At 43.7% G+C, this 12650-nt stretch overlaps 1 protein-coding gene across 2 annotated transcripts; it reads right to left on the bottom strand.

Annotated features, from left to right (window-relative positions):
* Positions 1-6006: 6006 nt before the first annotated feature.
* On the bottom strand, positions 6007-9731 carry LOC115650659 (olfactory receptor-like protein OLF2). 2 transcript variants are annotated; one of them, XM_030560913.1, is made up of 2 exons: positions 9708-9731; positions 6007-6921 (listed from the first exon to the last, which is right to left on the bottom strand). In XM_030560913.1, exon 2 carries the CDS (start codon positions 6826-6828, stop codon positions 6007-6009), a length of 822 nt encoding a protein of 273 aa, XP_030416773.1. In that variant the 5' UTR covers positions 6829-6921; positions 9708-9731. The 2 variants fall into 2 exon arrangements, with proteins under 2 accessions (XP_030416773.1, XP_030416772.1); XM_030560912.1 differs by lacking the exon at positions 9708-9731 and having other exon boundaries at positions 6007-6954.
* Between the last annotated feature and the right edge of the window lie 2919 nt (positions 9732-12650).

Here is a 12650-nt window from a genome sequence, read left to right as displayed (position 1 = left end):
CATGCTGCTCAAAGCAGGACCCATCCCCACTTCCCTAAATGGCCCCCTCAAGGATTGAACTCACAATGCTGGTTTAGCAGACCAATGATCAAACCACTGAGCTATCTCTCCCCCCATGTATTAATCCTGTATTTGTCACCTTAATATAGAGAGACCATTTTTATGTATTTTTTCTTTCTTTTTATATAAAGCTTTCTTTTTAAGACCTGTTGGAGTTTTTCTTTAGTGGGGAACTCCAGGGAATTGAGTCTGTAGCTCACCAGGGAATTGGTGGGAGGAAGAAGTCAGGGGGAAATCTATGTGTGTTAGATTTGCTAGCCTGACTTTGCATTCCCTCTGGGTGAAGGAGGGGGGTAGGGGGGAGCTTGGCTCTCTCTCTCGGTACCTATTTCCAGGACTGGAAATAGGGAGGGTGGAATCCCTCTGTTTAGATTCACGGAGCTTGCTTCTGTGTATCTCTCCAGGAACCCAGGGAGGGAACACCTGGAGGGGGGAAGGGAAATGGTTTATTCCCCTTTGTTGTGAGACTCAAGGAATTTGGGTCTTGGGGTCCCCAGAGAAAGTTGTTGGGGGGACCAGAGTGCCCCAAAACAGTCTAATTTTTTGGGTGGTGGCAGCTTTACCAGGTCCAAGCTGGTAACTAAGCTTGGAGGTTTTCATGCTAACACCCATATTTTGGACGCTAAGGTCCAAATCTGAGAAATATGTTATGACAGTGTACTTGTATGAATTTAAGTAGCCTCAGTGAAGCAGTTGGTCAGCTTCTTGAGAAAAAACTGTTCTCAGTAACCGCCCAATCAAGAAACACTTAAGCTAACAATGAACTTTGAGAGACGCCAATCCACATCTGAGCTTTCCTGGGAATGTGGCTTCAGTCTGTAGGTAACCGAGTCATTCATGGACATGTGACTTGCCTATGTGACTCCAAACCTCCATCTTGGAGCTGGATTCTGCAGAGGAGAGGGGAAGGGGTTTCCACCCACAAGAGAGAGACTAAGCCCCTGGGGAAACCCCTCCATTTTGTCTTCAGTTGAGATAGCCTCTCCACCCCAAGGAGATGCCTGAAAGAAACTGGAACAAAGGACAGTAACTTCAAGGGTGTGAGTGATTACTGGACCCAGACTAAGTCTAGTCTGTGAAAGAGTCTTATTGGAACATCTCTGAGGGCGAGATTTACCTGCATTTAGTTTATACTGTATTAGGCTTAGACTTGCGTGTTCTTTTTTATTTTGTTTGGTAATTTAGTTTGTTCTGCCTGTTATTACTTGGAACTGCTGAAATCCTACTTTTTGTATTTAATAAATCACTTTTTACTTATTAATTAACCCACAGTATGTATTAATACCTGGTCTCTTGCTGAGTGGGAACAGGCAACAGGTAACTCATGAAACAGCTGCTTCTGAGGGCCAGGATGCTGCCTCTTTCCACACAGGGTTTGTAAAGGTTGCTTCTACATAGCCAAGCAATGAGCATATGCATGCTGTTAAACTTAATGGGAAAGTACTCCTAGGATTGAGGGACACGGGTGCAGAGATTTCTGTGGTCAGGAGGGACCTGATCCATGAGAAGGATTTGTTGCCAGGGAAAATGGCAGAATTAGAACTAGTGGGAGGTTACAAAGTCCTTGCACTTTTAGCTAAGGTACACATGGAAAGTAGTGATTTGCAAGCGGAGCAGACTGTTCCAACAGTGGCACACAATTTTGCATCATTTCTACTGGAGAATGATTTCTTTGATGTGGTAGAATCTGTCCCAGGGTTGACTTCCAGGAAGATGCAGGTCATCAGGGGACTGGGCCTGCCCTGGGGTGCACAGAAACATGTACCCCAAAGGTGGAAGTTGGGGTCCTGGTACCGCTGTGGTGGGAACAGATCCCAGGGACTCTGTAGCTGGAAGCAAGCCAAACCTGAGGGAAAGAGGGGGATTTTGCTGGCTTGTGAAGGGTCTGTCATAGCTGGTAGCTGTGAGCCCACAGCTGGACCAGGGTCACCTTCCCTTTTGGGGGACGCAGGAGTGTCTGACCCAGAGGGGAGCCCAGAGAGGCTGCTGTGTGAAAGGGAAAACTAAGACACACTGGGTGGGGAAATTTTTCACACTCTATACAAGGCAGTTAGCTTGTACTGATCCTCAGTGTAATTCTTCCAGAGCTACTGCCTGTCAGAGATATGGATTAACTACCTTGAAGGAAAAACCCTTTCATCAGTGTGGAAAGCATCTTCACTATGGGGCTGCTGCACACCATAGCTGAGTCAATGTAATGGCTGTAGTATAGAAATCCCCTGAATCGATGGGAAAGTTTCCCTCCTTCCTACTATTAAAGCTATTTTTCTCTCCTTTTCCAGTCACTCTTCTCCTTCCATTGGTAAATCTCCTTCCTTCTTTTAATAGGTAAATATGTTCAGAAAAGTTGAAATTTCTCCTCTCAGAATAATTTCTTCTTTCCCCTTCCATGAACAGTTCTCTGCCGTTTCAATTAAAGGCTGAAGTGCTCTGAAACTGACTTGTTTGCCCATGACTTGGTGATACCTTTTTGTTTTTCCTCTCTTCATTTACAATGCATTGAGAAGGAAGGCAGTAGTACCTGCTCAGAACCCTAAAATCAGACTTAGAGTTAAATCTTTCCCTGTTTGCTTACCACACCAACGTTACCCTTAATACCTGTGGAGCTGCTTCCTTGAGGGGCAGAGGTTACATTTAGCTTTAATGACTTTGAGATTTACTCCATGGAGCATCTTTGCTCCCAGGACAACAGGTGTGCACAGCACTTGCAATTAATGTTGTTGCTGTGTCTTTCCTTGTGGAAGTGGAACACAGAGGGACAAAGCATCATCTGCTCTGGATTGCTGGCTCTCCTGTGAGATCTTTTTAATATGACACAAAACTGAGGTGACTGTATTCCACTTTATTTGTTGGTCACCTCTCCAAATGTCTCTTTAAGTAATTTCCCAGAGTTGGGACACAAAGGTGTCTAGAAATGGGTGAATTTCTTCTGGACTAATAACTTATTGTAAAAAACTGTACCTTTTAGATTGACCTGAAACTATTCACAAATGCATTATAAATACTCCTAGTAGGTTTGTTCCAAAACAGTGGGGGGGGGGAGGATTTAGGCACTGGTTGCAACACAGCCACTGAAGGTGGTGGTGGTGGTCCTTCCTCTTGTAATTTTTAACCCAATAGTTGGGGCGTTCACCTGTGAGGTGGGAGATCCAGGTTCAATTCCCCCTTCTCTTCAGTGCAGGGCAAAGCCATGTGTGACACTGCACTCCATATGTTTTATGAAAATATGCTTTTGAATATGACATAACTGGAATATGCTTTATGCTAAGTGCCCCATGTAACATATCATTATAAAGGTTGTAATCTACTAAGTGTGTTCATCCCATTTGTTTACATGGGTTATTTATATGTCTGGAGTTAGGAGAACAAGATATAAATGTGTATTACTGATGTAGACATATTAAGTGAAGGCCATTAAGGGTCCTTCAGAATCAATGAATTGTGAATGGCTGTGTTTACTTGCAAGCCTTCCTGTGTTCCTGTGGGCCAACCTAGGAAGAATGTGCCTGGTTGGATCACAGAAACCCCCTTGGGGCTGCCAACTGATGTGCCAAGACTGCTTCTGCCCCTACTTTCCCTGCCAATTTGGGACTCCAGAACCCTGCCTGGATGTGCCAAACACACTTGCCAGCTACAAACACAGGCCCAGGTCTTAACCGCGTCCCACAAACTGCAGCCTTAACTGAAAGCAGCTGAAGAAGTTTTCCTGTCTCTAACACTCAGATGCCCAACTCCCAATGGGATCCAAACCACAAATAAAACCATTTTACCCTGTATAAAGCTAATACAGGTTAAACTACTGAATTGGTTGCCCTCTATAACACTTTTAGATAGATTTACACAGTTGCTTGCCCCTCACCCCCTCAGGCATTAATACATACTCTGGGTTAAATAATAAGTAAAAAGTGATTTTATTAAATACAGAAAGTAGGATTTAAGTGGGTCCAAGGAGTAACAGAGAGAACAAAGTGAATTACCAAGCAAAATAAAATAGGACACAAAATCTTTGCCTAATACAGTAAGAAAACTGAATACAGACAAAACCTCCTCCTCAGAGGAGTTCCAATAAGCTTCCTTTTACAGATTAGTCTCCTTCTAGTCTGGGTCCAGCAATCACTCACACCCCCTGTGGTTACTGTCCTTTGTTCTAGTTTCTTTAAGGTATCTTTTGGGGTGGAGCCAGCTGAAGACAAAATGGAGAGGTCTCCCAGGGGTTTAAATCGACTTTCTCTTGTGGGTAGACACCCCTCCCTCCCCCTGCATAGAATCCCAGCTCCAAGATGGAATTTTGGAGTCATGTGGGCAAGTCACATGTCCATGCATGACTGAGTTCCTCACCAACCAAGCCACATTCCTGGGAAAGCTCAGATATGGATTGGCGTCTCCAAGTTTATTGTTGGCTTAAGTGGTTCTTGACTGGGCACCTAGTGAGAATAGTCTTCGCCCAGGAAGCTGACCAACTGATTCACTAAGGGTATTTAAAATTAAGCAAGTACCTAGCCAATATTCATAACTTTGAATACAAAGATTATACATGCATACAAATAGGAGGAATGTATTTAGCAGATCATAACCTTTGCAGAGATATGTTACAGTCCATATGTAGCATAAACGTATTCAAGTCATGTAATATTTACATTCATAAGTATATTTCCATAAAGAATTATGGAGTGCAACGTCACACTCGGGTCTTACAGTGACATGTGACCATGTCACCTGATACTGAAATCCATCTTGAAACTGGTACTTTTCTAAAGGGGGTTGGAATTCGAAACAAAGGGATGTTCTATATAAAGTGGGAAAGGCAAACAATGAGTGTCTTCAGCTGACTTAAGAGACGACCTCCCCACCACACAAAGATACCTGAAAGCACCTGGAAACAAAAGGACTGTAGCCACAGGGGTCAGGGAAAACAGTATGGGCCCAGGCCAGAAAAGCCCTCTGCCCTAAGAAGGATTTTGCCTGGAGTAACAACTGAGGTGAGAAGTTAACATTTGTAACTGATTTCTAAGTGTATAAAGCTTAGCCTTGCGTGTTTTGCTTTATTTTGCTTTGTGACTTACTTTGTTATGTCTGTTACCATTTAAAACCAATTAAATCCTACTTTTTATACTTAATAAAATCACTTTTGTTTATTTATAAACTCAGTGTAAGTAATTGTTACTGGGAGGCAAACAGTTGTACATATATCTTTCTTGCAGTGATATAGAGGGCAAACATTTATCATTTTACCCTGTATAAGCTTTATAGAGAGTAAAATGGATTTATTTGGGGTTTAGATCCCTTTTGGAGTTGGGTGTCTGTGTGATGGAGATGTGTATCCTGCGGAGCTGGTTTCAGTCTAGATCTGCAGTTTTAGGGGTGTGGCCCAGGCCCTTGGTCTCTTTTGCAATAGGCTAGCTTATCTGACTCAACAAGACAGGATTCAGAGGACCAAGCTGGCAGGGAAAATAGGATCAGAGGAAATTTAAGAACATCAGGTGACAGTCCCAATGGGGGTCTCTGAGACCGAACCTGTCACACTATGCACTTGGGTTTCCTGCATTTCCAGAAAGCATCCCAGCCCCTGAGGGATGTGCTATTCCAGTCTGGGTTGCTCTCAGTCTCTCCTTTCAAACTTAGATAGATAGATAGATAGATAGATAGATAGATAATCATTGGAGAAGAGACATGAAGTTGAGTATCTCATCCTCTAAGTGGAAGCCCCTATCCACCAGCCTATAGAATAATTCTCTCTTTCTGGACATGTGAGTCTTCCTCTGTTTTGACCACTGATCTGAGTTGGGGCCTGCAGACCTTCTTGGAATACAAACAAATTAATAATAATAACAATAGAATAATGAACAATGTTCCTAAGGGCTCTGAGAAATTACATTGCAATTGGATGGGATTTAAATTCACCTGTTTCCACTCCACATCACTAATCCAGTAAGAAGTTAAAGAGATTCAAGAACTGGTTAGGAGTTTATTCATTGCTCTCCTCAGGGCATCCTTCACCTCAGTGTTCCTCAGGCTGTAGATGAGGGGGTTCAACATGGGGATCATCAGTGTGTAAAACACTGAGGCCACTTTGTCTGTGTCCATGGAATAGCTGGAGGAAGGACGTAAATACATGAAAAGTTGGATGCCATAAAACAGGACCACCGCGGTCAAGTGGAAAGAGCAGGTGGAGAACGCTTTGTGCCGGCCCTCGGCAGAGCGGATCTTCAGGATGGTGGAGATGATATAGACATAGGAGAGGAGGACAATCACAAAGCTGATCACCTGAATGCAGCATATGAGAGCAAAGATCACAATCTCATTGATGTGGGTGTAAGAGCAGGAGAGCAACAACAGTGGGGGGATGTCACAGAAGAAATGATTGATGATGTTGGAGCTGCAGAATGACAGCCGAAATGTAAGCCATGTGTGTATCATTGAATCCACCACCCCCACAGCGTACGCCCCAGCCACTAGCTGTTTACAAAGCTGCCTGGACATGGTGACCGTATAGACCAGTGAGTTACAGATGGCCACATAACGGTCATACGCCATCACAGCCAGCAAGAGGCACACAACATCTGCAAAAATGATACAGAGATACAGTTGCACAGTGCAGGCAGTGTAAGAAATGCTTTTCCTCTCAGCTAAGAAATTCAGCAGCATCTTAGGGGAAATTATCGAGGATAACCAGAGGTCACAGAAAGACAAATTACTCAGGAAAAAGTACATGGGGGTGTGGAGTCGGGGATCAGTCATGGTTAAAAAGATCATCCCCCCATTCCCCATCAGAGTTACACCGTAAATCACGAGGAACACCAGAAACAGGGGGACCTGCAGCTCCGGACGATCTGTCAGTCCTGAGAGAATGAACTCAGTCGGCTCTGAGTGATTTCCCTTTTCCATCTCCTCTGAACACAGATCAGGCAGCTACAGAGATCTGGACAGGTGGATGGTTCGGAAAACCTTTCCCTTCTCTGTAATGAAGCAAGCGAAGAAAAATTGAGATAGTTTCTCAATGGACATCAGTACCCGCTCAGGGAAGGGCTTAGTCCACAGAGCCAGATGTTCACAGCTGGTCATTCCACTTATTCAATAAAATAGATACTGCATAAATACAATAACACACAGGTTAATCATGCCTCACACACGAACACTCCTGTTCACTAATCCAAGCAGCAAACAGTGACTTGTGACTCTGCTGTAAGAGAATCAGGGTGAAAATTGTTTCAATGTGAGGAAATTATCTGTAAGCTCAAAAAGGGGTGAGAATAGAGGAGTGTCAATCTTTTTACTATCTTTGGGCAAGGTGAGCTCTGTGGCTTGGCATGTCAGTTTGGGGTAAAGCTGCTTACAGTGCCATTTAAGCTTTTTGGCATTTACTTTAGCTGGTATGAAAAGCCAGAGACACAATGGAAAGCACTGGCTTCAGTGACTATCTAATTGCCTATTTTTTCCACCCAAGGAGGTCGCTCCTTTAGCTGAAGGGTTAGGAGTTGGGAGTCAGGCTTTAAGTGCTGGAAGTCTTGAATTCAATACATGCAGATCACCGTGGTGTGTGTGTGTGTGTGACTGGAATTCAGGATAATCGCATATACCTGCTGAGAAGAGAGAGACAGATGTGTTGACATTTCCCCATCAAGAGAAACTGTCAGTTTGAAGCATTCGGGAAATTGTATACTGAGATGTGTGATCTATGGGACATGATTCCAGAAGCAACTGGGAATACCTAAGCTCAAAGAGACACAACACGTATTAATGGGCTCAGTGAACCAAAGCCACCTTGGTGTAATTGGTGTCCTGGGGATTAATTTGAAATCTTTTTGCTTGGAAATACCACAGGGCTGCATCAGATACCACACAACACCATGCCGTATAACCAACGGTGGTGAGAGCCTGAGTGTAACCCAGCTATTCCTGGCCAGGCTGCACTTGCACACACATGCTCAGGATGTGATTTGTTTGTGAGTGGCCCAGTTGGAAGCCACTTCAGCAAAGCATTGCAAGGTTGCAGGTGACGGAGCTGTTGCTCAGTCTGGGTTGGACCCTGGTACATTACATCTCCCTCCCGATTCTTTTTGTTAATTTTATTTATTTCCCATAACTTATAGTCCTTGAAACCGAGTTTAGGAGTAAAATTGAGAAACAATGGGGGTGGGTGGAAGGATAGGACAAGAACCGATGGACTTCAATTGCAACAAGGGCAGTTTAGGTTGGACATTAGGAAAAACATCCCAAGAGTCAGGATGGTTAAGCACTGGAATAACTTGCCCAGGAAGGTTGTGGAATCTCCACTGTTGGAGATTTTTAAGAACGGGTTAGACAAACACCTGTCAGGGATTGTCTAGGTAATACTTAGTCCTGCCATGAGTGCAGGGGAGTGGAATAGATGACCTCTCAAGGTCCCCTCCAGTCCTATGATTCTATGATCTCACAAGGAGCCCTGCACTGAGAGGAGGGGAGACACCAGACTGAGCAGTGGGCAGGGCAAGGGACATGCACCTGCCTACACTTGACATTCAGCTATACTGTACCCCCACCACATGCACAGATATGACTTGGTGGTACCTCTTTGTTTTTCCTCCCTTCACTTACAATGAGTTGAGGACGGAAGCAGTACCTGCTCAGAACTCTAAAATCTAACTAACAGTTGAATCTTGCCATGTTTGCTAACCACACCCACATTACCTTTAATACCTCTGGAGCTGCTTCCTGGGATGACTTTGAGATTTGTTCCCTGGAACATCTTTTCTCTCAGGACAAGAGGTGTGCACGGCACATGCAATTAATGTTGTGTCCATGTTTTTCCTTGTGGAAATGGAACACAGAGGGCCAGAGAAGCAGCTGGTCTGGATCACTGTCTCACCAGTGAGGTCTTTTGAATATGATATAAAACTGAGGTGAATGTATTCCACTTCATGTGTTGGACACCTCTCCAAATGTCTCAGCACTGGGACATGAAAATGTCTAGAAACGGGTGAATTTCTTCTGGAGGAATAATTTATTGTGAAAAACAATGCAGTTGGGGTTGACCTGAAACTCTTCACAATGTGTTACAAAGTCTCCTAATAGCCTTTTCCCAAAACAATGTGTGTGGGGGAGGAGGATGTAGGTGCGAGTTGCAAAGCAGCCACTGGTAGGAGGTGCTGATGCTCCCTCTCTTTGTAATTTTTAGTTCAATAGTTAGGGTGTTCACCTCTGAAGTGAGAGAGCCTGGTTCAATTCCCCCTTCTGTCCAGTGCTGGGCAAAGATGTGCACTTGGGTTTCCTGTATTTACAGAAAGCATCCTAGCCCCTGAGCAATGTGCTCTTCCAATCTGGGTTGCTCTTGATCTCTCCTTTCAAAGTTTTTTTAGGGTGGATAACAAATTAAATAACTATTGGAACAGAGACATGAAGTTGAGCATGTCAGTGCCCCGAACTACCAGTCTATAGAGTCATTCTCTCTTTTTGGCCCTGTGATTCTTCCCGTCTTTTATCAGACTAACTTAGTCAACTTGAAGTAGCATAACTGAGGCAATTTACAGCAGTAGCGTAGACTAGTCCTGAGACCGATGCGGGACAGAACAGAACCGAGTTGCCAGGGCACTGACCGACAATGTGGGAGACCCACTTTCAAATAGCTTCTCCCCATCAGAAAGAGGGGAGAATTGACCTGTATCTCCCACATCCCATGAGAGTGATCTAATCACTAGTATAAAGTCTACAAGGAAAGCAGCGCCATTACCACCTCTTCCATCCATTTTGTCAGTCTGGCCCTACATTATCTTTGCTTTTACATCAAAAAGTATCCAGGAAGGAAAGGAAATGTTCCATTTCTAGTCATGCTAAATATTTCCTTCAACCCCAAAGGAAATTTTTTAGGGGAAATTATTGAGAAATAGCAGAGGTCACAGAAAGACAAACTATTGAGGAAAAAATATATGGGGGTGTGGAGTCAGAAATCAATTGTGATTAACAAGATCATCCCCCCATTCTCCATCAAGGTGATACCATAAATCAGTAGGAACACTCCAAAGAGGGGGACCTGCAGCTCTGGACAATCTGTTAGTCCTGAGAGAATGAACTCAGTCGTCTCCGAGTGATTTCCCTTTTCCATCTCCTCTGAACACAGATCAGGCAGCTACAGAGATGTGGGTAGATGGATGGTGCGGGAAGCCATTCCCTTCTCTGTAATGAAATAAGTGAAGATAAATGGAGATCAGTTTCTTAATGAACATCAGTACCAGCTCCGGGAAGGGCTTAATCCACAGAGCCAGATGTTCACAGCTGATCATTCCTGGTGTTTGATAACATGCACACACTGTGCAAATACAATAACACGCAGGTTAATCATGCCCTCCAGCACAAACACTCCTGTTCACTAATCTGAACAGAAAACAGTGACTTGTAACTGTGCTGTGAGAGAATCAGTCTGAAGAGATAATTCCTTATCTAAAGAAGGGGTGAGAGTAGAGGAGTGTCAATCTTTCTACCCTCTTTGGGCAAGGGGACCTCTGTGGCTTGGCATGTCAGGTTGGGGTAAAGTTTCTTACTGTGCTAATTAATTTTTTTGACATTTACTTTAGCCTGTATGAAAACCCAGAGATACAATGGAAAGCTCTGGCTTCACAGACTATGTTATTGCCTATTTTTCCCAACCAAGGAAGTTGCTCCTTTAGCTGAAGGGGTAGGAATTTGGACTGAGGCGTTTAGTGCTGGAGGTCTTGAATTTAATACCTGCTGATTCCCATGACGTCTGCCTGTGTGTGTGGCTGTAATTCAGGACAATTGCACGTACCTGCTGAGAAGAGAGAGAGAGAGATGTGTTGGTGCTTCCCCAGTGAAAGAAACTGCAAGTTTGGAGCATTCAGGAAGTTTTATACTGAGATGTGTGATCTATGGCACATGATTCCTGAAGCAACCGGGAATACCTGAGCTCAGAAAGCCATAACACCTAATTAATACATTCAGTGAATCAAAGCCACATTTGGCTTAATTCATTCCCTGGGGATTAATTTGACCTACTCTTTCTCACTGTGTTTTAAAATGATGCAATTTCTACCAGAGTTACAGAGTATGAGGTTAGGGGTATATTTCATCCTACTGTTTTCAGTGCAAGCTGGGTACTGTGTAAAGCTTATCCACAAAAGGTGTTTGTTTGTGAAGACTGAAATCTTTTTACTTGGAAATACCACAGGGGTGCATCAGATACCACTCAACACCAATATCTTCTATCGGCCAGGCTCCTAGGCTGGACCATATCTCCCATGATGCATGTTGGTCTCTCCTCTTGCTGAACTGCCCTGGAACATCACCAAAGTCCCACAGCCATAGTTTAGGGAGGAGGGGAGTTTGGTATTTTGATCGGAAGTTTATAATTTCCAGATAGAAGATTATTTCATGGAAAAAATAGTTGAATGGAAAACTCAATTTCCCATAAAAAAACACATCTCATAAAAAAATTTCAACAAATTTGGAATCAAAGGAACAGAAAGTTAGATACAGGTGAAATGTACTAATTGTTTGCAGCTGTAACTGACATCTTGTCAGTCATTCCTGGTTTCAGAATCACCTCATTGTCCTGGCCCCAAAAAGTGGAATGTAACACCTGTAAGACATGTAAGAGTACTCCGGATTATCTAGGTATCTATCACACGCCAATCACTATGGTATCCTATATCCTTCCCTTGCTAGGTCACTTCCCAAAGTAGGAAGGATAGGTTTACTCATTGTGCTTGATGGAGACCACGTGATGACTAGAGGAGCTCAGGAGGACACCAGAGTATGCTACTGATTTCTGCAGTTCACAAAACTATCCCTCTTGCATGCATATTAACTGCACACAGAGCTCAGCTTTAAGATGCTAAATAAAGCTGTGAGTCAACTAGAAATAGTCAAGCTCTCATCGTAAATATTAATACAATATTTCTGATTATGTACAGTAACTCTCCACTTAAAGTCCTCTCACTTAACATTGTTTAGATTTTAGTTTCCTGATCAATTACAGAACCTGCTCGTTTAAAGTTGTGCAATGCTCTGCTATAACATTGTTTGGCTGCTTGCTTTGTCCACAGCTGGCAGCCCCTGTATCAGCTCCCATATGCCCCCCCAGCACCTCCTGCTGGCAGACCCCACAAATCAGTGCCTTCATCCTGCTTCCCCCACCTCCTGCCCATGGCAATCAGCTGATTTGCGGCATTTAAGAGGCAGAGGAGGGAGAGGGAGGAACAAGGACAGGGCATGCAGAGTAAAGCGGGGGAGGTGCAGGATAGAAGAGGCAGTTTAAGAGTAAGGTTTTGAGGGAAGAGGTGGAATGGGCAGGCCAAGTGTTGAGCCCCCTACCTCTGGGGCATCACAGTAGGGGAAGCTGCCGCTGCTGTTGTGCAACGTGCTTCTCCTAGCCTATGGGACCTTCAGCCTCCTTGCCTGCCTCATTGTCTGCATACTTAGCAATGATGATTGTAGTATTAAGCTGTTTCTTTAAAACTGTTTTAAAAAACTTATACCTGTATTAAATTGCTTGTTTAATTTTTTTAAATGTATATAATGCCTTTTATCTGGCAAAAAAAAATATTCCCTGGAACCTAACCATCCCTATTTACATTAAGCAAAACAATGTTAAGCAAATT

The sequence above is a fragment of the Gopherus evgoodei genome, chromosome 4 (assembly GCF_007399415.2).
Source record: "Gopherus evgoodei ecotype Sinaloan lineage chromosome 4, rGopEvg1_v1.p, whole genome shotgun sequence".
NCBI lineage: Eukaryota > Metazoa > Chordata > Testudines > Testudinidae > Gopherus > Gopherus evgoodei.
This window is presented reverse-complemented; position numbering and strand designations above follow the sequence as displayed.

Coding starts and splice junctions, on each gene's coding strand:
- LOC115650659 (XM_030560912.1), bottom strand. CDS start 6,945: ATGGAAAAGGGAAATCACTCAGAGCCGACTGAGTTCATTCTCTCAGGA.